At 40.6% G+C, this 24,215-nt stretch overlaps 1 protein-coding gene across 1 annotated transcript in view; it reads right to left on the minus strand.

The window, feature by feature from the left end:
* Window positions 1–11,909, minus strand: part of NT5DC1 (5'-nucleotidase domain containing 1) — a 121,719-nt gene extending 109,810 nt beyond the window's left edge. Inside the window, exons 1-4 of the mRNA XM_061207380.1 lie at window positions 11,811–11,909; window positions 6,107–6,198; window positions 4,617–4,688; window positions 2,342–2,448 (exon numbers count right to left, since the gene is read on the minus strand). Of these exons, the coding sequence (XP_061063363.1) occupies window positions 2,342–2,448; window positions 4,617–4,688; window positions 6,107–6,198; window positions 11,811–11,903 (364 nt within the window). The 5' untranslated portion in view covers window positions 11,904–11,909. The remainder of the gene's footprint in view (window positions 1–2,341; window positions 2,449–4,616; window positions 4,689–6,106; window positions 6,199–11,810) is intronic.
* Window positions 11,910–24,215: the final 12,306 nt, after the last annotated feature.

A 24,215-nucleotide genomic window follows, 5' to 3' on the forward strand; every position in this document is an offset into this window, starting at 1 on the left:
GGACTTGCTCTCTGGAAATTGGCTGGTAAGAAAAACCATACTCATGCCAAGGCAACCACGTGAAAAGTGCTTATCAAATAACTTGTCAATAAAATGTCTGTGTCCATCAATGCTTCAAACTCCCTAAGTGTACTGGTAGGGATTTGTACTTTACAACTCTCTACTTAACTCTGAACACGAATATACTCATTGTAGAAGGAAGTAACCCATAAGGAATCAATTGGAGTTCTTGAAAATAAAGGCCTTATTTGGCAATATTTAAACCCACATATCCATAGAGCAACTATATTTCTAAAAACTTACCCTGGATATATTTACGAAAGTGCAAAATATACATGCATGAAAACATCACTGCAGGCTTGTTTGTAATGGTCAAACACCAGACACAACATAAATGTCTAATGTGAGGACACTGATGAAATAAATCATGATATAGGCACTGGATGGCAGAGCATGCCTGCATTGAAAAGAATGAAGTACATCTGTGTTTGTGCTATTGTGACGGAATCTCCAAGATGTAAATGAAAAAAAGCAAAGTACAGAAAAAGTATGATCCTTTTCGTATACTTAAAAAAATAAGCTTCGGGGACAGGGGTTGGAAACAATTACTCTTCATTTTATTTCTTTCCATAATATTTACATTTCCTGATCATATGCTCCCATTATTTTTTTTTAGTGTAAACAAAGTTTAACTGGAATCACAGGCTATTTTTTCCTTCTTTTATGTCTCTACATTAAAAAAAAATGTGTTATGTTTCAAAGGCATTAGCTTTCTCTTACTATTTTGCAGAAACAGTAGGCTTCTATTATGTGTCACAGCCCCATCCCTGGGCACCTGGAGTGGAAACACTTCCCTAACCAGCCCAATTAGTAGTAAATAAACTCCAAGACCATCCTCTGAGCGAGCGCTCCTGGGTAAATTACGCACCACAAGGAAGCTTTGGATTCTAGTAGGCAGTGCTCTCTAGCGGGCAGAGCAGTGGGTAAACAGGTGTGTCGTGTTGGGTGAATGCTTTCTTTTGTAGCTGGGAAATACTTTACTTCTTTAAAATACTCCCGATTTCTGAATGGATGTCAGAATAAAACACTTAGCTGGGTGCCTACCTTTTCTGGGAGAAGAGAAGAGTTTATAGTTAACCCATGAACAATGTGGGGAGGGGAGGTTCGTGGCTCTGACCTCCACGCCGTCCAAAATCTGAGTATAATTTATAGTTAGCCCTTCTTACCCGCAATTCCGCACCCACGGATTCAATGAACTGTGGATCGTGTAGCACTACAGTATTTACTATGGAAAAAAAATCCGTGTGTAAGTGGATCTGAGCAATTCAAACCCGTGTTGTTCACGTGTATTTACAACTGCCTACATCTGGACAGACAACAGGCGTTCCCTATCACTTAAGTAAAAAGGAAATCCATCCATTTAACTTCCTAGCTATTCTGAGTTGAGATGTGTGAAAGTATTCTATACCTAACCCCAAGGTGAAACCTCAGTTTTTCCTATCAACTTATTTTATCAAGATAACGCACATTTCCTGACATTTTCATCTCACTACAAAAAAAAAAAAGACCAAAAAAAACCCCAAAAGATAGCAAATGTAACAAACAAAAACACAACAGTAATAAGGAATAACTCCAACTGTTTGCCGGTTACTACATTTTCTAAATGAAAATAGGTGCATTTCAAAACTGGAGTGTAGGAGCAAATGGCAAAAAAAAAAAAAAAATAGAACAAATGAAAAACTAACAATCAGGACTTTTAATAAGGTCCATCTGTTTATAATAATGTTTTAATGATTCTTTACTAATTTATGCACATCTGTGTTTATAAATAATTTTTGAAAAATCTTTTCATGTTTACTCATGGTGAAGCTCTTTAAAGAGAGTTGGAAAAATGTGTAAAATCACTTGAAATAAAGGGGAAAAAAAAACAAAGGCAGAAGGTACTAGAAATGGCAGTAAAGAAAAGAACTCTAGAAAACAGGAGAGATGAGTAATGTGGGGAGAAGTGGGGGACAGAGAAACAAAAGTAAGGATTGTGCATGTAACAAATTGATAAAAATACAGAACAAGGAATGTATTATTCCTTGTTCTTTACTCCAGAACAAGTGCAAGTAGAAAGGTGAATCAACAGAATGTTAAATAAAACAGAACCAACTGCCAAAGAGAAAATCAGACGTGTGGGAAAAAAATACCTCCTATTCCTATGAAACCATAGCAGGTCCTTTGTGGGTCCTGCCCAGCAGGGTGCAAGGAGGGTCTTCTTTGTGTCCTGACGTCACAGGCTCAGGGTCGAAAACAACAGGGGAGGGAATGGCAGTGCTGCCCCACACATGACCCATACCTGACCGGCAGGCCATTCCCGAGTCTGGCATGAAGTGCTTCCACTCCTTCCTGCCGTACTCCTCCGCCAGCACCTCTGGAGCCAGCATCTTTGTGCCGTGGCTTGCCCTGGTTTGGGGAGATGAGGCACGTGACTCATCAGTGGTTCTCCTGAACACCCCCTCCTGCAGCCTTGTTATTGTTAATTCACCCTAATACTATGAAAGGTTTTTTACAAAAAAGGTTTTCAACTGGATGACTTCCCCATTTACGATCCTATAAGGCATATCTCTTGACAGCTCTTATTCTCCATTTCACCCATCAACCAGCAAAGTAGCTGCAGCTCACTCTGAGGTCAACGCTGTGGTAGTTGCCCTGGACCAATACTAGAAACCACAATTTCTCTGGGAGAAATATGACGACTTCTTGCCTAAGTTGTTGTCAATTAACTATGCAGATAAGATTAGCCTGACTGGAACAATGAGGAAACAAGGGCAGGGACTGGGTGGGAAGCTGGTCTGGCAGCAGGAGAGAAAGGGCAGCAGTCAGAGCACGAGCTGCGTCAGGCCTGCAGGAGCCGGGAGGTGCCTGGCACCCAGGGCCGGCGGCTGTGAGCACAGGGGACTTACGAAGATGAAGATGGGGTAGTAACACGCCACTCAAGGACACCACGTAGCTAAAAACACAATGGGAAACAGCAAGACGAATGTGGCAAAACTTGGAACAGGAAGACAAGAAAGTAGCTATTTTTTGTACTCGAAATACTGCTTTTGTATCCGTTGGGCCTGGTTAAGAGAATCTTACCCTGTAGAGAAACAGTTGATATTTTACGTCGTTTACTTTGAGAAATTATAATGCTAGGGAGTATTATTAGTCTTCTCTTGGTGTTATATTGTGGTAGCAAAGCAAAATGAAGGAAAAGGAAATGAAATAAGAAGGGCAAATGGAGGAAAATCATAATCGGGATCCTATTTATAAAGAGGTTAATATGTACATAAAAGCTATATGTAAGGGTGGAGGAACCTTGAGCAAGAAATACGATCAGAAAAGGAATCTACTATATTGTTTGAAAGCAGGCATCAAGGACATAACCTTGTAAATTCAGGAGAAGCTGCAGGTTGGCCAGAACTTGAATGGAGACGGTCAGACCTTGGGAAAAGGGTGTTGGGAGTGGGGACCAACAGACAGACATAACAATAAAAGAAAGAAGCGAAACTGTGGAATGTTTTCTATTCTTTTAACCGTGATTGAAGACAGCCAACTATACTGTAAGAATCTGAAAGTGGCATTTAAGGTCATGGTCAAAGCTGCACTGTGTGTGTGTAGTGTACACACACAAATCAATACACACACTCTATCTCTAGTTGCCTGAGAAAAAACATGTAAATGAATTATAAAATAATCAGAAGTGGAACCACACCTGGCCTAGCTAGCTACACCTTAGGGGACGGTCTGGGGTAGAGTGTGAGTCTGTACTGTGGAAAAAAGAATGATGTACCCAAAGGGAGAGTATGTACAAGGGGTAACCTGTGCTGAGCACCCTCTTCGTGAACTCTGACCATGTCAGCATAAATAATAAATCGTACAACTGCACGGCCACGTTAACTGCCTGTACTGTCAGTACTGGGGGAAAAATAGATGCTCACTCCATGGTACCCTCTGTAAGACTAAGGGTAGGGATGGCAGCTGCTTCTCAACTGCTCGCCCTACTCTTACTAATACTCAAAGTGTTGGACTCACCCTAAGAGGAGGGAAGGAAAGGGAGTCAGCCCTAAGTTTGGGAGGGGGGAGATACTTATGAAGGTTGGAACAATCTAGAAACACTTCCAGAAGGAGCTGAGACACAACATGGGTCCTGCATGATGGGGGCGAATTTGGATAAATGGGGGAAGAAAGAGCGGTGTGCCTAGACCACCAATCCCCACCCAACATCCATTCTCTCCTTCTTCCTTAATAAAGACAGCTTCAATTTTACTCCAGGTTAGCACAATATAATTCCCAGGCTCTTTTGCAGTATGGGTGGTCAAAGAGATAAAGCAAGTTATTAACATTCTACTGTATTTCCTGAAAATATTTCTGATGAGCTAAATTTAAAGAATTAGACCTTTCAATTTAATGCTTCCAGATTTATATTTAAATGGCTCAAACGATTCACACAAAGACATGCAGGCACATAGATAATCTGCCATCTGATTGACTAAAGTAATAATCTTCTTTAACCCATACCTTAACTATCAAATGGTGATAAAATGTCCTGGAAAGAGTAAAGTTTTGACTTCACAACTAAATTTTATTACCTGAGCACGGTGCCATTATCTGCAAGTTTAATGAAGTTCCCGTCTTCCAGATCCAATGCCAAGCCCTTGCAACTGAAATAGAAAATTCTGATTACCAGTCAATTCACATAGTCACCTAACCCAAGAAATAAAAATTTATATTTTCAAAAAATCACAATGCTAAAAAAGGACTCTCCCACCCAAGTGAATGATATGTTAATCAAACAAGTAAGAATATCAATTCTAAAATTAAATATCATCCTCAGAGCAAGTACATAAGGAAAACTGTTACGTGGGCAAACCAAGGACAGCATATTCAGTGTCTAAAATCTTTGAGCTTTTAAAAAGAGGAATAAAAAACTCACAGAGAACAAAAAATGAACACCATTGTATGCCTCTGTTAAAATGTACAAACGCTTTCCATTAAATACAACACACACACAAACACAAATTTGTATTCTACAAGTTAAGATCTTAGCCAGAATCTTTTCTGTACTCTTTAGAATCTGCCTCAATTTAGGTCGGGTTATAAGAACTAGCCCTCTGGACTAGGCATATTATTGAAAACCACTAAAACAAAGTCAAATACTAAGTTTTAGGTTCTTCACTGTAAAAGACTTATGGGATTTGGGAAGAAAAATGGGTACACATTCATTATCATGAGTAATAAAAGCAAGAAGGTAAAACGGCCACCAAATACTAAGAGAATTAAAAAGAAAACGACAGGGTACTTTAGAAGCATTATTTAGTTTGGTCCACAGGAAAACTTCCAGAGTCGGCGGTTTCATACAGTAAAATATTTGTTTCTTCGTTTACTAAAAGGGATAAGTCAAAAAGGACTAACCAAACATTGGAAGAATGTATAACACATGAACTCTGCTGTTCTAGAATTATTTCTGTATGTATTTTTCATGTGTTTCAGGACTACTATTATTTTTCAACCGAACAATTTAAAGTGGTTTAACAGGACTTTTGTTTGTTTTATTGTTTAAATGAGGAAGAAGGACAAAGGAAGCCTTGCAAAGTTGAGACTCCTAAGCCAGGAAGGGAGTAAGCAGTCAGAGTCTCAGACATAGGGGTATCTACCCAATTACAGAAAAACAAATGTCCCAATTCAGACACTTATTCAAAATATGATGATTTCCTCTTTTCTTACAGTTCTGTATTTGAAGGGCAATAAAAGAAAATTTTTTAATAAAAGATGTAAATTTTAGACAGTTCTTAATAACCTCTCAAACTCTTAATAACGACAGACTTAAACCATGTAAAAATACTCAAATTAGTCACATATGCTCTTAGCTTGTTTTCATACTTAATTAAACAAGTCTTAACTTAAAAGTAGAAAGGACTTTAATTCATCAAACATAAAACTTTTTAGTACATAAGGCATTTTGTCCTTTGACTCAATTTCACATTTCACTTTCTGCTTCCATAGAAGAGGAAGCATTAAAATTTTATCCACAATAATTAAAAATCAGAGGGAATGTGCTGACCTTAAAAAAGCTGCTTACCAGAAATCCCAATCCTCTGGAGTCACAGTGAGCAATTCCTTGTCGTACCCTTTCTCCTTGACCAGGAACTGAGCAAAGCTATTATAAATGAGCTGTTAATAAAAAGAAGGAAAAAAGATTAAATGTAAAATTCACTATTCATTCTTAGCTTCACAGACCTGAAAACCTAATGGAATCAGTCATGAGACAGGTGGGAGGGAATCTGTAGTATCTGTAATTGTGAAGCTCTGCAGGTTAACACTCCGTCCCAAGCAATTTACCCACTCCTGAGAGCCCCAGGTAGCTGCTGTGTCTTTTTTATACCATCAGTATACAATTATACCACCAAGGACAATTATTAATCTTACTCCCAAAGCCTAATGGGTTGGAGATCATTAAGACTTGACAAAGCTTTGTAAACTGATTTAACAGATCGCCAGAGGATAAACATAATGACCACTCTATCATCACATCCATCCTCCATGCACCCTTGCTAGGAAGGCCCCATGGCGGCTGATAATGCTAATGCATATACTGGGCCCCACAAAATGGAGGCCGCCCCACTGGCCCAGCTCTGGTCACAAATCTAAACCTAAGACAGTGTGCGCTTACAGAAAACCCCTGTCACGGAGACCTAACATACACCAGTCACGATCCTCCACATCAGCTTTAAGCTCGCTTACCTCACCCTAGAAAACAAGACCTGCAGTGCCTATCAGGAAATCCCCGACCTCCTAGCCAATCATGCCCTATTTCTGTGGTGCCTCTTCTAACACTCTATAAAACACGGTCTTGCCCAAAATCTCTGGGGAAGAGTGCTCCACTGCTTGTGGGGCACTGCACTCTCCCAATCTGTGGATTACCTTCTCCAAAGGAAGGACAACAAACTCATTACTACCTTGTTTTAGTTTTGTCATCTGACACAGGGGAGTCTCAAAGAGAAATACACATAGGGACCAGGCAGGTACTCTAAAGAAGGAATCATGGTGCCTCCATCAGACAAAGTGAGTATCTTTTTTCCCCCCACCATAAGAAAAGCTAAGGAAACAGGAAAAAGGAAGCCTCTGGAAGCAAGCACAAAGATAAATGCTCTGCTGATGGCTGACAGATCTTTTCATTCTCAACAACAACAAAATGCCAGGTTTTTTGAGACTGAAGAGTGTCCAAGGAGACACACTGAGCAACCTGATCCTTCTTCTGGAGATGTTAACCCATGACAGGTTTTGATAGCACTGGAATGGCACAAGGGGGAAGCGAGAATAGATACAGCAAGAGGAGGAGGAGAAGGCCTCCCTGGGGAGGTGATGTACACACTGACACCTGCAAAATGGAGCAGTCAGCTGGGTGAATCCAGCGGGGAGAGGGCAATCCAAGTCCAGGGGGCACACAGCTGAAGTTGGGGATTGGGGTTACGAGTGTTAGGAGATGGGTGTGGAGAAAGCAAAGGCTCCTTGTCAGACAGAGCTGTTCTCTGTCGTAAAGTTAATGAAAATGGCTACACATGTACCCCCATACAATGCAATGTGACCCTGATCCAGGTCAGTTCTCCACAGAGCTACATTAAGTCAACACTATGTATCCACAGTTCTCAACCCTGGTGGTAGTCAGAACCACAGATGATGGTTCTTAAAGCCACCCAGAAATTCCAGGCCTACAGGATAGGGTCGGGCCCCGACAAAATTCCTGAAACCCTGAGATTACTGAAAATCATTGACTTCTAGGTTATATGAATTTTCATTCAAACATAAAATGTACTGAGTCACTCTGAGGTACAAAGTACTATGGACAACAAAAAATACACATTATGATCCTGCCTGCAAGGAACCAGTGCCCTGGGATTAAGAGATGTAAATCCCATGTTAATGAAAATCCTCAGATGCTTAGAGCAGTGCATGGCATACAAGTAAATTCAATTTAAGTATTGCTATTATTATCAGTTGGGCGCTGGTTAAAAAAAAAAAAGGTCCTGACTTGTAGCATTTGCTCATTTCCATGGTATAGTTACCCCCACCATGGCCAGTTTCAAGCTACCAATGGTTACTGCACACCATCAGACTTGCCTCTGGTCAAAGTATTTATTCAACCTTGGACAACTGGAGTGTCTCATCCCTTGGCAATACTGATTAACATATGGGCATGTGATTCCAATGAGGTCAGATTCCTTCCCAAGAGAAAGGGCCCTTTCTAGTAGGGATGCCAACAGGGGCGTCCAGAGCTGTGTTCCTTACCTCTCCAAGGAGATGGTTCTGTAATAGCAGAGAATGGGGTCAATGTGTAAAGAGGAGCAGAGAACAGAGGTGCTGAGAAAAGCAGGGAATCTGTGCCTTTGAAAGCCCTCTTCTAGTCCCAAGGCCTTGGTCCTTGAAGCTCTTCCTCAAATTATGTTGAGTCACCACAGAAGCCTTCATGGCACAGGGCCTCCACCACCCCCACCCCCTTGCTCTCCCAGCCTTAACTGCCACTTACTTTCTCAACAGCCTCACCTGACTAATAATCACACACAATCCACAGCGGGTGCAAACTGGTGCCCTGTGGGTCCTACGCAGACCACAAATTATATTTGGTTCCCACTGAAGGCTGCCAGATAAAATATGAAACACCCAGCTCAATTTGATTTTCGGCTAAACAACAAATAATTTTATAGTATGAGCTTATCCCATGAAATATCTGGAACACCCATATACTAAAAATGTTTTTTTTATTTGAAATTCAAATTGAACCGGGTGTCCTGTATTTTTCTTTGCTACATCTGGCAACCCTATAATCCTGCTGTGTTTGAAAATGAGCTGGCGTTTAAAAATGGAAAGACTTCTCATACAAGCTTAGATTTCTAATTTGTCTTGAGAGAATTAGATCTGACAGGACTGAGCCTCTATGCCCCACGGCAAATGCTGGCAGGAGCTGAGCACAGCTGCGCCTGAGGAGGGGGCGTGCGCGCACTCTCCCAGCCACACGTTTAAGTTAACTGCCTGGGTCCAGACGCTCCTGAGTCAGCAACTCCAGGACAGCACAGGTGTCATCATTTCTACGATGCTTTTCCTGAACCCCGCCAGTGAGGCGACGCACCCACTTTCACGTTTGCACGACACTCTGCACTTAACTAAATGCCTATGAGACTGATATGAGAGGCACGCGCAGTGATCCATGATGCAGCGCCACTGCCATCTCCGGCATCTTCTCCTGCAACGCCCCACCTTCTGCTTGACACCCAGCAGATCCAGGCGCTATTTCACACCTTTGGGTCCTTGCCCTGGCCATATTTCCTCTGCCGGAAATGCTCCTCTCTGCTTCCTGACCTGCCACTTGTAACTCCTGTGCTGGGACCCAAGCATCACTCACTCCAAGGACTCTCCTCTGGGATCTGCAGCACACATAAAGCCTGGTGGGAGGTAGCAGAAACCTGCCAGCTGAACCACCTTGCTGGGTGACCCTGGATAAGCTATTTATCCTTTCTGTGACCCAGTGTCCTCATCTCTAAATGATGATAATAACATCTAACTCACATGGTTGTAAGGATCAAACCAGTTTATATAGCAGAATGCTTATTAGAATAGTGGCTGTTAGTGCTATTTTCAGTTACTAAAATACCTATTATTTATGCAATTGTTCCACAATTATTTATTGAATCCCGTACGTGCACGTAGTCAGTTTGGCACACAGAACACACAATAAACTGTCACAGATACTGATGTCAAGGGGTCATGGCTCTAGGATCTAGGGAAAGATTCCAACAAGTAAACAGGAAAATTTAATGCAGTGTGTAAGCACTGTGAGAAATTAAGGTTTTTATGGAAAACTGCAGATGGGATAGGGACAGAAAGGTAAACTTTAGGGGGCCGGGCTACTTAAGATGAGACCTGCCAGCTGAGGAGTTTGTGTGATGAAGGGAGGAGGGCCCCAGGCACAGGTAACAAACAGCCAGCAGCAAGGACCAGGCAATGCTGCCCTCAGCACAGGGGACCAGAACTAACCTTTCAACATCTTTACCCATTACGAGGCCACCTGAAGACCTGTGTTATCTCTGTATCCCTAACTCTATTATGGTGCTCAGCACATTGTTGGTACTTAATAAAAGATTTCTGAACCAAACAGGATACAAAATGCACTAGCTTAATGTTTTCAACCTTTAAATATCACTTATATTCGAGGCTTAAAGAACTCGTCTTTTAAGGATCCTGTATTCTGAAATTTTACGCTCACACACGCACAAAATTGGCTCTAATGACAATGGTTTTAACAATATTTCCTTCAAATGAAGGTGACTAGGGAGGAAATGCAAGAAAATGTTAATCAGGAAAAGATTTGAAAGGCAAAGGGAAGGAAAATATGAGTCAAAGACGTAGAGGAACCAGTGGCCAAGGATCAAGAAGTCTCCTCAACTCTCAACATGACTAAGGAAACACCTGTACAGCAGAAAAGCAGGAAAGTATAATAGAAGGAACAGTACATTTCTTTTTTTCCACCATCTGTACATAGAGAACATGAGTAATTCAGACACTGTTTTGACCCTTGAGGGGTACCTGAACTGCTGATTGGAGCGCTGACCTCACCATACTGAGGAGCAGCCCTGGCTGATGCCTGCAACAGCGGCCAGGAGCTCTATTCGCAAGTGGTCAGGCTGGGGAATGATATGGGTGGTGACTATAAAAGCAAACACTTGTATGTGTCCAACACAGCTCTAAGCATTACACATCCTTTACCCTTTTAATCCTTTCAACAACCTTTCCAGGCAAATCCAATTATTAGCCCCATTTTACAGATAGGGAAACTGAGAATAGACACGGGTTAAGTAACTTGCCCGAGGTCACAGAGCTAGGAACAGAGGAGCTGGTGCCCTCTGGCTGCAGTCTGGCTGCAGAGTCCTTGCTTTGACTACCATAACCAGCTTATCTCGCTTGGATACTTACATATTTGACTAAAAAAAAAAAAAAAAAAAAAAGTTAATTTTTCAAAATTACTTTCCTTGTGAAACCAAAGGAATGGGGGAGGGAGAACAATTCACTTCAGGGTACGGGTGTGGAATCATACACACTCCACTTCCCCCTCCCTCTCTAAGTGCAGTGAGGACCCAGGTTGTTGTCAGGATTAGACCTTACTCAAGGTGCATGGAGCATGCAACAGGTGAGCAAAATTTATTTCCTTCTCTTGGCAAAAGGCAAAATTAGGGCTAACATGTTAATGACTTTTCGGTTAGTCTTCCAATACACCACACAATTTCTCCTGGACTGCAGTGTTTAAAAACTGACAGGCGGTCTCATGGACATGCAAAAGAAAAACGCAGCCAAAGAAAATACAAGTCGTTAACCAGGTGGCTGTATCGGCGCTCTGCTGGTGGCCAGAACGATTTGCTGAGAAGTTCCAAGGCCGGGGATATGCAAAGGACACCCCGAGTTCCCCTAGCCCCGCCCTTCCTCTGCCCCAGGAACCGTTTCCCCAGCCCAATCTTGCACGACTTGTCCCTCCTTCGCCCCTTTTCTTCCCTACCCATCTCTCAAACTTGGCTAAGGGCTGGGCTAAATAAGCCGGTACCCACAGCACGGGCGGGGATGCGGGGGATGCACACTTCCTTCCGCCCCGCCTCGCCGTGGGAGGCCGAGTTCTGCGCAAAGGCGCGGCGGCTGCAGGGCCCCGCCGACGCTCGCCGCCGCCTAAGCCGGGAGGAAACTCGAGCCCCAGCCGCCATGGAGGCTGCACGCCGTGCACCCCGGCAGCCCGCGCCACTCACCCGGGCGCTCTCAGGCAGGTTGTAGCGACACAGAGTGTGGTCCAGGTCGAAGCCGACCACGTCGCAGGCGGCCAGGGAGAAGTGCTGAGCCATAGTTGCGCGCGGAGCACGAGCGAGCGCCTAGACCCCGAGAGGCGGCGAAGAGCGCGCGGGCAGGACGCTGCGGGACTACAGGGTAGGACGCGGCGGGGCGGGGCGGGGCGGGGCTGCGGCCGCCCCCTGGACGCCGCACCGCTGCCCCTCGCGCTTCCCGCGCCCGCCAGCCCCGCCCCCGGCCGCGCTTCTGCCCGCCTCTCGCGGCCGACCTTCCCCGCGCCCCGACTGGCCGGTTCGCCGCCCGGCTTTCCGCTGACACTCCCAGGCCGGCTCCTGCCTCACTGTCACCACCCTGACCCCCGCCCCGAAGTCCCGAAGGCGGGATGTGACCAGGAGCGGAGCCGCTGCTGCAGGAATTGGAGGCGGCACTAAGCCCCTGTTGGCGCATAGCCTTCGCCGCAGAATTAACCGGGCCTCCCCGTGGTTTTCAAGGCGCCAGGGAAACCAAGCGAATGTCAAGGTACACCTGACCCTTTACTCTTGTGTGCGAAATAATGTAAGATTATGGAGAAAATTTTATCCACTAATATTCCCCTGACCCAATTAGCCTATAATTTGGAAGGTTTTTTTTGCCCATGAGATCTCTAACTATGGATTCAATCAAAAACTTTATATTCTTTAGTAAATTCCTGTGTATTTGTAAGTAGAATGGGAGACCTTTCAACATTTCACCCCCTGGAGCGCGTTAGAAAATAAATTTATTAGAAATCGTGAAGGACCATTTTGCAAAATGACAATGATTAAGGAAACCAATATTGGTTGTTATTTGATTATCCTATTTTTTATTGTAATGCATTTTTTCTATGAAAGTATATTAGAAACTTCATAGAACATACTACAGAAGAGAGAACTTTATGCAAACAGAAGAGTTTAAAGTTTATAGAACACAATAATTTGAGTGACAGCGTTCTCAATTCTCTCAAGGACTGTTTATAGCTAGTATCGTTTTAGATGGATGAAGGGCTAGGACTTTGAGACCTTTAAAATAATTTAAAAGAGAAAATACAAATTATTTAAAAGAGAAAATACAAGTTATTTACAAGAGAAAATACAAACATTGACGTTAAAAAGAAAATATAAATGTATTATCTTTATACTGCTTCTGTTTTAAATTTAAAGGAACACTTTACCCAATAGAAAAAAATCAGTAGTGATGACATAATGAAAATATAATTGGTTGAGAATTACATTTAACCCTTACAAATACTAACACTTGTGGGGCTAATAGACCAACCAAGGAATTGATTTAGTACAATAAATAGTTCAATCTAGTAGGACACTTATTATACCTAGTGGACCCATTTGAATAAATTGATAACTTGTTCCATTATGACTTGTAAAAGCCCCAAACAAATCTCTCTGGAAGAAGAACAGGAAAGAATCCTCAAGAAGATTGAGTGGGGACTTCCCTGGTGGCCCAGTGGTTAAGAATCCACCTGCCAATGCAGGGGACACGGGTTCGATCCCTAGTCCGGGAAGATCCCATGTGCCATGGAGCAGCTAAGCCTGCGCACCACAACTAGTGAAACCCGGGCGCCACAACTACTGAAGCCCCGACGCCCTAGAGCCCATGCTCCACAACAAGAGAAGCCACCGCAATGAGAAACCCTCTCACCGCAATGAAAAGTAGCCCCTGCTCGCCACAACTAGAGAAAGCCCACGCGCAGCAACGAAGACCCAACGGAACCAAAAAAAAAAAAATTATTAAAAAAAATAAGATTGAGCTGTTCACTGATTAGAGCCCAACAACCATGTCTTTCATGTCTGTGAATCAAAAAAGACAAAAGCTGGATTGTATCATAGCTTGTACCTATTTCCCTTTTGTGGGTCTATTGGCCATAGAACTGACCTTAGCATTCCTCTTTGGCCCCTGCAGTAGAGTGCCTGCCAAGGTCAAACTTTCAGGTAGACTACACATTGAAGGCCATAAGTCTGCTTGAAGGATATCTTGTTTTATTGTGGGATTAGGCACTTTAGGGACTTCCCTTAGTAATGTAAATGTACAAGTGCACTCGTTGCTAGAAGGAAGAGTATGAAAGGATGGTTTTTTCATGGCGTAAGTGTCCCTTGGACTGGAGAGTTGGCCCTTAGACCTGAACATGCTTAACAACAGTTGTATCTCTGCTGAGAAACAACTGTTATACATCTTATATTCCTCATGGTCTTGTGCTAGACAGCCTACAACATTTACACTTTGTAGGAGGGTTTAGAAAATAATCGGATCCCATCATCCTGAAAGATCTGCCACTCCTGCTGGAGCTCCACTCGCATTTCTTGGCCACTAACCTCAAAGCTCAGTCTAATTCCTCTAAGAACACATGGGATGGTTTCCCTCTTTCCCTTCACTCCTTACATAACCCTGAACTTAAATACAGACATTTGCTTTGTTTCACAGGCTTATTTTCAAATGAAGATATTTTCTTTTTTTCTGTACCTTAAACTTTTATCAAATGTAGTGGTATATCACACCTCTTCTATTGTCAACCAAAAGTTCAATGTTCTACTCAGATTCCAATTAATTTCTCTTTCTTTGAGTGATATATAAAATATGCCAGTGTTAGGGACTGAATTGTGTCCCCCAAAGTTCATATGTTGAAGCCCTAAGCCCCAATGTGACTACATTTGGGTATATGGACTTAAGGAGGTAAGTATGGTTAAATAAGGTCATGATAGTGGGGACCTATCAATATGGCTGGTGTGATTATAAGAAGAGGAAAAGACACAAGGGATGCACATACACAAAAGAAACACCACGTGAGGACATGAAGAAGGTTCAGCCTGCAAGCAAGAGGAGAGGTTTCACCGGAAACCAGCCCTACCTACACCTTGATCTTTTCTTTTTTTTCCCACATCTCTATTGGAGTATAAATGCTCCACAACACTGCATCAGTTTCTACTGCACAACAAAGTGAATCAGCCACACGCATACATACATCCCCACATCCCCTCCCCCCGACCCCCCCACCCTACCCACCCCATCCCTCCGGGTCCTCACAAAGCACCGAGCTGATCCCCACGGTATCACGCAGCAGCCTCCCACCCTACACCCGGTAGTGCACATACGTCAATGCTACCCTCTCACTTCATCCCAGCTTCCCTCCCCTCCCCCCTCCCCTACCCCACCCCCCTCAAGTCCTTTCTCTATGTCTGCGTCTTTATTCCTGCCCTGCCACTAGGTTCATCAGTACCCCTTTTTAAAATTCCATATATATGCGTTAGCATATGGTATTTGTTTTTTGGGGTTTTCTTTTTCTTTTCTTTATTTTCCCAGAATTTAATTAGGCTTATTTTTTGTTGCAACAGCTTTCAAATTCTTTTTTTTATTCTTTTTTTTAATTGAAGTATAGCAGATATACAATCTTATATAAGTTACAGGTGAACAATATAGTGATTCACAATTTTTAAAGGTTATACTCCATTTATAGTTATTATAAAATATTGTTTTTATTCCCCGTGTTGTACAATACATCCTTGGAGCTTATTTTATACCTAAGTTGATTTGCTTTTTTTTTTTTTAAACATCTTTATTGGTGTATAATTGCTTTACAATGTTGTGTTAGTTTCTGCTGTATAACAAAGTGAATCAGCATATGTATACATATAACCCCATATCCCCTCCCTCTTGCATCTCCCCACCACCCTCCCTATCCCACCTCTCTAGGTGGTCACAGAGCACCAAGCTGATCTCCCTGTGCTATGCAGCTGCTTCCCACTAGCTACTTTACATTTGGTAGTGTATATATATCAATGCCACTCTCTCACTTCGTCCCAGCTTACCCTTCCCCCTCCCCGTGACCTCAGGTCCATTCGCTATGTCTGTGTCTTTATTCCTGTCCTGCCCCTAGGTTTGTCAGAACCGTTTTTTTCTTTTAGGTTCCATATATCTGTGTTAGCATACCGTATTTGTTTTTCTCTTTCTGACTTACTTCACTCTGTATGACAGACTCTAGGTCCATCCACGTCACTACAAATAGCTCAATTTTGTTCCTTTTTATGGCTGAGTAATATTCCATTGTATATATGTGCCACATCTTCTTTATCCATTCATCTGTCGATGGACACTTAGGTTGCTTCCATGTCCTGGCTATTGTAAATAGAGCTGCAATGAACATCGTGGTACATGACTCTTTTTGAATTATGGTTTTCTCAGGGTATATGCCCAGTAGTGGGATTACTGGGTCGTATGGTAGTACTATTTTTAGTTTTTTAAGGAACCTCCACACTGTTCTCCATAGTGGCTGTATCAATTTACATTCCCACCAGCAGTGCAGGAGGGTTCCCTTTTCTCCACACCCTCTCCAGCATTTACTGTTTGTGGATTTTTTGATGATGGCCATTCTGACCGCTGCACCTTGATCTTGGTCTTTCAGCTTTCAGAACTGTGAGAAAATAACTTCCTGTTATTTAAGCCTCTCAGTCTGTTGTACTCTGTTAAGGCAGCCTCAGCAGACTAACATATAGATGTTGTGGTGTCCAATGTAGCAAATAATATGTGTTGTTTGAAAGATCTTTGCTTAAGTTTTTTGCTTATTTGTTAGTTTTTAAAATCTTGGTACTTTTATTTGTGTGTAATATCAATATCATGCTGTGAAGTTTTAGGGTTTCTTTAGTACTCCATGTACGTATACATTTTTTTCTTATAATTAGGAAGTTATAAAATAATTTTGAAAAGCTCAGAAATAAGAAGTTATGATTTTTATTGCTGATTTCCTAGAATTGAATTTCATCATTATAACTGACCTACATTTTAATAAAGATAATACTATAATTTAGGAACTTTAACCTTAGGTTTGGCTTTTACTTAATTTGTTATTTGTTATTTACCTAAATAATAACTTTGTGATCAGCTAGCTTAAGTTTTAGACACTAAAATAACTCACTAAGTGATATTTTGTGGATTTATAATACTGTATTTTAACATCTACATTGTAAATGTTATTTACCAAACATTTTGTGGGGGGGGGGAATGGCCTGATTGTTTAATCTTTCATTAGTTTCAAATGTGCTTTTCTAAATACCCCAAAGTAAACATAATGTTCAACCTTTTATATAATATAAGCCAATCTACACGTCTTCTCTGGGTCATATAATTTGTTTAAGGGGGAATAATGAAGACTATTTAGTGCTTTAAAAAAATGATAAAATATACAAATGCCTAAAAATTAATCTCTCTAAGCCATTTAGCTAAATAGAACCGAAAGCTGATTTATAATACTGGGCTGTGGCCTTAAGATGGCAGTAGTTCTGCATTAAGAATATATTTCATTTGATTTCTTTAGTAACCTTACAATTTTTTAATTTTTTAATTAAAAAAATACATCATTTTCTACTCTCCATTTCTGCTCTTGCCACAAGAAGAGAAGCCTACTTAGAAATTTTAGTGTGCGGTTTTTTTGTGAGTCTATTTATTTTTGATGGTGGAGAGGGAAAATGTGATGGGATGAAGTCCTTTGGTAGGAAACTTCTTATTAAGGTGTGTGTGAATAAAAAACCAAAATGTTTAAAATGTGAAATGAGCTCCTCTTGGAGAGAGAGCTAAAATACCAAATGACAAAATTGTGATTCAAAAAGATCTCAAACAATGTAGCAATGGATTGAAATTTAATTGGGACAAATGTTGAGTTTTGGCTTAGGGTCAAGTAATTAACTTTATCAGTATATTATGGAGCATCTTGATTTATCAGAAGTTAAGTCAGAAAAAAATATGGATAAACTCAAGATGAACTCAGCTAGTTATGATTTGAGCTCAGTTTCTCTTTAATTGGCTGTCACTTCACAATACTTCCCTTTGCCTTGGCTGTCCTTCTGGGGTGTGAAGGTTCTACATTGCAGAAGGGCTAACATGTTGTCAGGGAGTCTGGGAAGAGACTTTAGGTCCTTGGTTAATAGCATCCATACAACTGCTTTTCCTCAGCTAGACCATCGCTGTCAGTCTTTGGTTGCCTCTGGTCACACTGGCCACACCATCAGCAACCATCCCTGCTGCATAAACTCTGAAACACCTCTAGTTACAGTGTCATCAGGAAAATGTTTAGTTTCACCCAAACCATGAAACCATTCCACACTCAGCCAACCTCTGTTCCTCTCTTGAGCAGTTCCAGGAAACTTTCACAGGAGACTTTTGGTTTCGTTATGGTGGAGTCTGGCTACCTCAGACCCTTTTTCTACCCAGTTGTGACCCACCATTCCTATTCTAGTGATTGTCCTGTACTGTCATAGGACATTCTGCAAAGCTTTTTTTCTCTCAGAGTTTCAAATGAGAATTAAGACTCGATTCTCTCTTTGGGACTCTCAAGCTCATGTGGAAGGTTCTGTTGCCTTCCATACAGGGGATTTAACCTTGCAGTGGGACAGAATGTAGGGTCCCTTTCTCAGGGACCCATACAAATGGCTCGCTCTCATGCTCTCCATCCTATTTCCCTGGGACTCACATTGTCAGATAAGATACAGAATGCCTTTCAAGTACTTAGGTGAGTAAAAATTTCGATTCTTCAAAGGCATCCAAATATGAACATATTTCAGAAACCCCTTATGAAGTGTGATCCAGTCAATGTGGAGTTCCCCATGGCTCAGGCATGAATCCATAACTTCTTTGTCTCCAAACCTCTTAAGCAGGATGTTTACTTTCATGACAAATACTGAATGCATCTTATCTGTATATTTTCATTTTTGACCTTTTATCTCCTTCCAATCATGCATTTTTTAAGATGTAGAAAAAGTTTCATTAAATGAGTAACAACACCTCTCATAACTTAATATAGTTGGATTCTTTACTTTGCCCCAGTTTCCTCATCTGTAGAATCAGATATTTGAAAGTTTTTTTTAATAATGGTACCTATTATTTTAAAAAACGACCTTCAAAATTGATTATTTTATTGCCCATCCACCCTTCTCTACCAATGTTTTCTCGTAAACACCTCGTAACAAAAATATTCCACACCAACCCTTTTGAAAAGCAATATACAAATGAGTATCAAGATTCTTAGAAATGGTTTATATGTGTTGACATCTTTAATCCAATTCTAGACATCCATCCTAAGATCTCTATCCCAGAAAAACCTCAGGTAACAGGGTAACTGGGTAATGGTACTGATATACTTTTCCACACTTTGACCCACTCCTGTGTTTCAGCTAAACATTCCAACCACTATTCCTCTAAAATGGATTCTTTTTTTTTTTTTTTTTACAACATATGGAAATCAATAAAGGTAGTATATACCACATTAACAAAATGAAGGATAAAACATAATAAATTTCAGTATGGTTATCTCAGAACATGATCACTTTGCTCTATGACTAGTAATCTATACTTAGGAAATCTAATGTGGTTATGAGGTGTTTTTTTGTTTTGTTATTTATTTATTTATTTATTTATTTTTGGCTGTGTTGGGTCTTCGTTTCTGTGCGAGGGCTTTCTCTAGCTGCGTCAAGCGGGGGCCACTCTTCATTGCGGTGCGCGGGCCTCTCATTATCGCAGCCTCTCTTGTTGCGTAAAATGGATTCTTAAAAAGCATTCAATTAATACAAAAGAAGGCAGACAAAGAGAAAAAAAAATAAGAGGAATGCTGAACAGTTGGGAGCAATAGAAAGCAAGTAAAAATATGGTAGATTTAAACACAGGCATAATGATAATTATATTAAATGTAAATTATCTAAAGACTGCAATTAAAAGTCAGAGGTTATCAGGTTTGTTCAAAAAACAAGATCCGAGTACGCCATCTAAAGAAACCAACTTTACACATGAAGCTATAAATACCATTTGAAAATATTGGAGATGCACCATGAGGTGTCTGCCATCATGAAAGACTTTAATATAGTAATCCGCTTTATTAGTTTTCTCTAACATATTTCTATATAGATTGACTTGTTATAAACAAAAATAGAAGATATAAACAAAGAAGGACTGTTGCTTAGATTTCTAAATTTCTGGATCTTAAAGCAAAATCAGTTTAGTAGTAGTCAGAAGACTTGTTAGGCAGGAAGCAAAAAGCAAATCATATATTATCTCCCCTATCTTTGTTTTTGAGTTGCTTTTAACCTCTTTTCTCTATTCTTCATGCCTACCTACCCACAGAAACTGGTATTGGGATTTGTGGAAACACAATCACAAGCACATCTGGTTGGCTAAGGTGGGTTTCCAGGCCACACCTGTCCCCTTCTCCATCACCACAATTCCCACTCACAAGTGGCTTACAGTCCTTTAAAAACGTGGCTGGGCTTGTCAGGATCTGGGATGGGAAGTACAATGAGCAATTCTGTGGTCGTTCTGTGGTTGCTGCTTCTTAATCCTTTCATCATTTTTGTTAGCATAAAGAAAAGCTCTACTCATTTTGACCACATTAGCTAGTTCTGCCTCATAATAGGAGCACTAGTTAGAAATGGAGGTGAGTAATAGGAAATCCTCCCACTTCTGTAAGGTACACGTTCCCCATTACTGTTAAGTACATTAAGTATTTTTTTTTTAGGGTTGTTTTATTATTACCTGTTTTTGTGTCAGGCTTCTCTACCAGCTGTAAGTTATTTCAGAGTGGGACCTGTGTCTTGTGCATCTTTGTATCTCAGTCCGTAGCACACAGCCTGGCACATAATGCCCATTGAATGAAGGTATGAATTTCCATTTCCTAATTTCCATCTTCATCCATTGTGAATTTTTGAATGGGTTCAAGGAAGCTTTTACTTGGAGGCAGGAAACACTATATTTCACTGACACTCTAAATCCATGTTCTCAGTAATCAATAAATCAGGATTTCACAGATTTATAATAAAGATTTTAATCTCTTGGAGCCGCAGTTTCAGGCAGTGTTCTGACAACCATTAATTTTTAGTCCTGTCAAATACTAGTATAAGTGTATCAGGCACTAATTTTTAATTTGACCTTTAGTAGACTCTTCACTGTCTTCATAAGAGCTCTCATGCAGGCGGTATAAGTTATCATAGGGTAAAAATAGCCTATGCTAACATTTTGGGAACCTAAGAATTAACTTCCCCAGTCACTTTTTAACGGTGCATCATGTAGAAAAATACTCATTTTAAAAACTTTGGTTTATATATTTTATTGGGAGGTTCACAGAATTTTTCTAGTTTCTATTAATAGATTCTGCCTATATTAAGATAATACTGCCTATTAAACTCTTCATTAGAACTGTTGACCCTTGGAAAATAGCATTTTTTTATGCACTGTAATTTATTCTTGTTCTTAAAGCTGTATTTTAAAAATGTCATTTGGACATGCAAACAGTACTTAATGAGAACGGTTGAATAAATTCTGCTTTTGGCTTGCAGTGGAAGTGTCAATATATGCATAATTTATTATTATTAGTTTCTTCTGGAAATTAGCCAGGTAAGCAATATAAACAATATGTCCATTTTTTCCTTTTTTTCTTTTTTTTCTTTTTGCCCCCAAATATGACAGTACTCCAAGGAGAGTACACAAGTGCTACAGAGTGTCTGGGTGCACACATGACCTCTGTCCTCTCTCTCTCTCTCTCTCTGTGGTGTATGGGCGTGCACACACTCACACAACGCACTTGCATGTGAGTAGGGGGGCTTGTCAATGAGTGGAGGAATAGCAAACAATATTGAGCTTCTTCCATGCTCCAGTCATTGTGTTAAGAACATTAAATAATGACCTCACTTGATCATCACAACATAGAGGTAGGTAAGAGCATACTCATTCTACAGATGAAATTCAAATCCAGATCTGTGTGACAAGAAGTCAGCCACTTCTTTTTTTAAAGTTCTATTTCACTATAGTTATTTATGCATAATACATGTGTGTTGTAAACAAAAATGAAGCAAATAGAATGAAAGTGAAAATTGGCTTTCACCATTACTCAACAAGTTATAATTTATCTTCCTAGAAATAACTGCTGTAACTTGAATAAATGTCCTTACAGACCTATTCCAACATACAAAAATGTAAATATTATATATTTTTAATATTTAAATATATATGTATATTTTAATATATATATATTTATCAACCTACCTCAGTCCCTGCCTTCATATTTCCCATTCCTGAAGGTTTTAGTTCTTAGCTCATTGTAATTTTTTCCATCTCCACTTCTCTCTTAATTTTGAGTGTTTCCAATACCCTAGCCTCTCAATTCCTTTAACTTCTCTTCTACAATGATCTTGTCACTCACACCACTTCCGTCGCCCACTCCCACCTTCTTTATAATCTCAAAAACAAGCATCCCACTCTCTTACTACCCGCTTCTATTTTCCAGCTCATGTCTTCAAGTTTCCAGCTCCAACAATCCTTGAGTCCACTGATATCTACAATCCAATGATTCCCATCTCCTCTTCACTGTCCTTCGCTGCCATTATGTTCTTGCTTCTTTTTGCCAAGCTGAGTATTCGTGGAGAATCATTATAATCACTTAGTTGATACATCCTTAATTCCTATATTGTGTTTTCACCTCTTAAAAAAAAATCACAACACTGGTTGTGGTAGATTTCAAAAACAACCATAATTCTTCTTTTCCTTGTATCTATGCCCCCTGCAATATGACTCTGCAAACCCTCCCATATGGAATAGGGTCTACTTCTCTACTCCACGAATTTGGTCTAGGCCCGTGACTTGCTTTGGCCAACAGCATGCAGTGGAAGACATTTTTTCAGTTCCGTGCCTGAGTCGCAAGAGGCCTTGAGGGATTCCATACTCTTTGGGAACCCTGCTACTGCCATTTCAATAAGTCTGGGCTACCCTGCTGGATGATGAGACATTATCTTAGTCACTCCAGCCATCCCAGCCTATAGTCAGTGAACTACAAGACAAGCGAGCAAGACCGTCTCAGTAGGGGTTACATAAGTGTTATTTTCCAACAATTCATTAAACTGCAAGTTTAAGTTTTATGCACTTTTCTGTATGTTTGCTGTACATCACAGTTTTGAAAGTTTAACTAAATAAGGCATTTATTTCACATGGGGTGTTGTGTGTATTAAAATACATAACACAGGGCATTCCCTGGTGGTCCGGTGGTTAGGGCTTCCACTGCAGTGGGCGTGGGTTTGATCCCGCAAGCCATGCGCATGGCTAAAAGAAAAAAAAGAGAAAGCAGGGGAGACTACAGCATATCAGACAAAATAAACTAAGGACCCAACCCAAACTAACTCAAGAGACAAAATACATTTAAAAAAAAAAAACCTAATACAAAGCATGGAACCATAAAAATTCCTCACCAACATTTGTTTTTAGGAGTCTGTGTGTCCATCTCAACCTCTTATGAGTCCTCCTATATCTAATAACTGGATTCCAGCCTGGTTAGACTCATTTTTCCAGATCGGTCAAGAGGCATTAGAAGCAGAACAAGACTGCCCCTATGGGAGTGTTCTATTGTCTTTGATCTTGGGAATAAACAATAATGGTAGCCAACAAGTTAAATACCTCTGTCTAACAAATCCTTGGATGCCATGCTCATAACTGTTGGAAGATATTGAGGGTGTCCAGAAGATGTGATACTCTACTCCTGGGTCAAAAAGCCATCTCCTCCAGTTTTCATTCTCCAATGTACATTGTCTTGTAAGACATGTCAGTGTCCAGCTTTGTGTAACTGCTGTAAGAGCATGAGTTGATCTGGCAGGGTCAGAACAAACGAAGGAATCTGGTCATAGGCAGGATTTGCATCAAGATCTATGACCAAGTGAAGCTGATTCTCCATCTTCTTTGAAAGAAAGAAGCACAGGCTTTCTCCAGTGCCAGCACAGTCCCTGGAATATAAGAAGTAGTCAAAAAATGTTTGTTTAATGAGTAAGGGAATGTATAAATAAATACAATAATCAAGAAAGAAGTTAAGGGGTAATTACAGTTTAAATCAGAGGCGAGGAGACCATAACTTACAGAAAGATCATATTGAAATAGCACTGTGAACCTCCTACAAGGATCAAATTACAAATCTGAATGAGGTAAGAGGTGAGAAGAAAAGCGTTGTTATTAGTTTCATAATTCTAAAGCTTGGATTTAAATAATCACAAGAAGATAAATAATATTATTAACTTTTATTGAGGGCTTACTTTGTGTCAAAAATTTTATAAGCATTTTACATCTATTATCTCATTTAATCTTCACAATGATCCATATGGTGTAGATACTAGAATTATCCTCATTTTTACAGATGAGGAACTGGGCATCACAAGATTAAAAAAACAAAAACAAAACTCAAACTTGCTCATAGTCACATAGATAGTAAGTAGCCATAGAAGCGACAAAAACCTCGTGACCTAGCAGTCTATTCCATCCATAGCAGAGAAATGAATGGATGATGATGTAAGAGCCAGTTTTTCTCCCAAAAGGAGAGAAGAGTTCAG

Source organism: Eubalaena glacialis, chromosome 12 (genome assembly GCF_028564815.1).
Source record: "Eubalaena glacialis isolate mEubGla1 chromosome 12, mEubGla1.1.hap2.+ XY, whole genome shotgun sequence".
In the NCBI taxonomy this organism is placed as follows: domain Eukaryota; kingdom Metazoa; phylum Chordata; class Mammalia; order Artiodactyla; family Balaenidae; genus Eubalaena; species Eubalaena glacialis.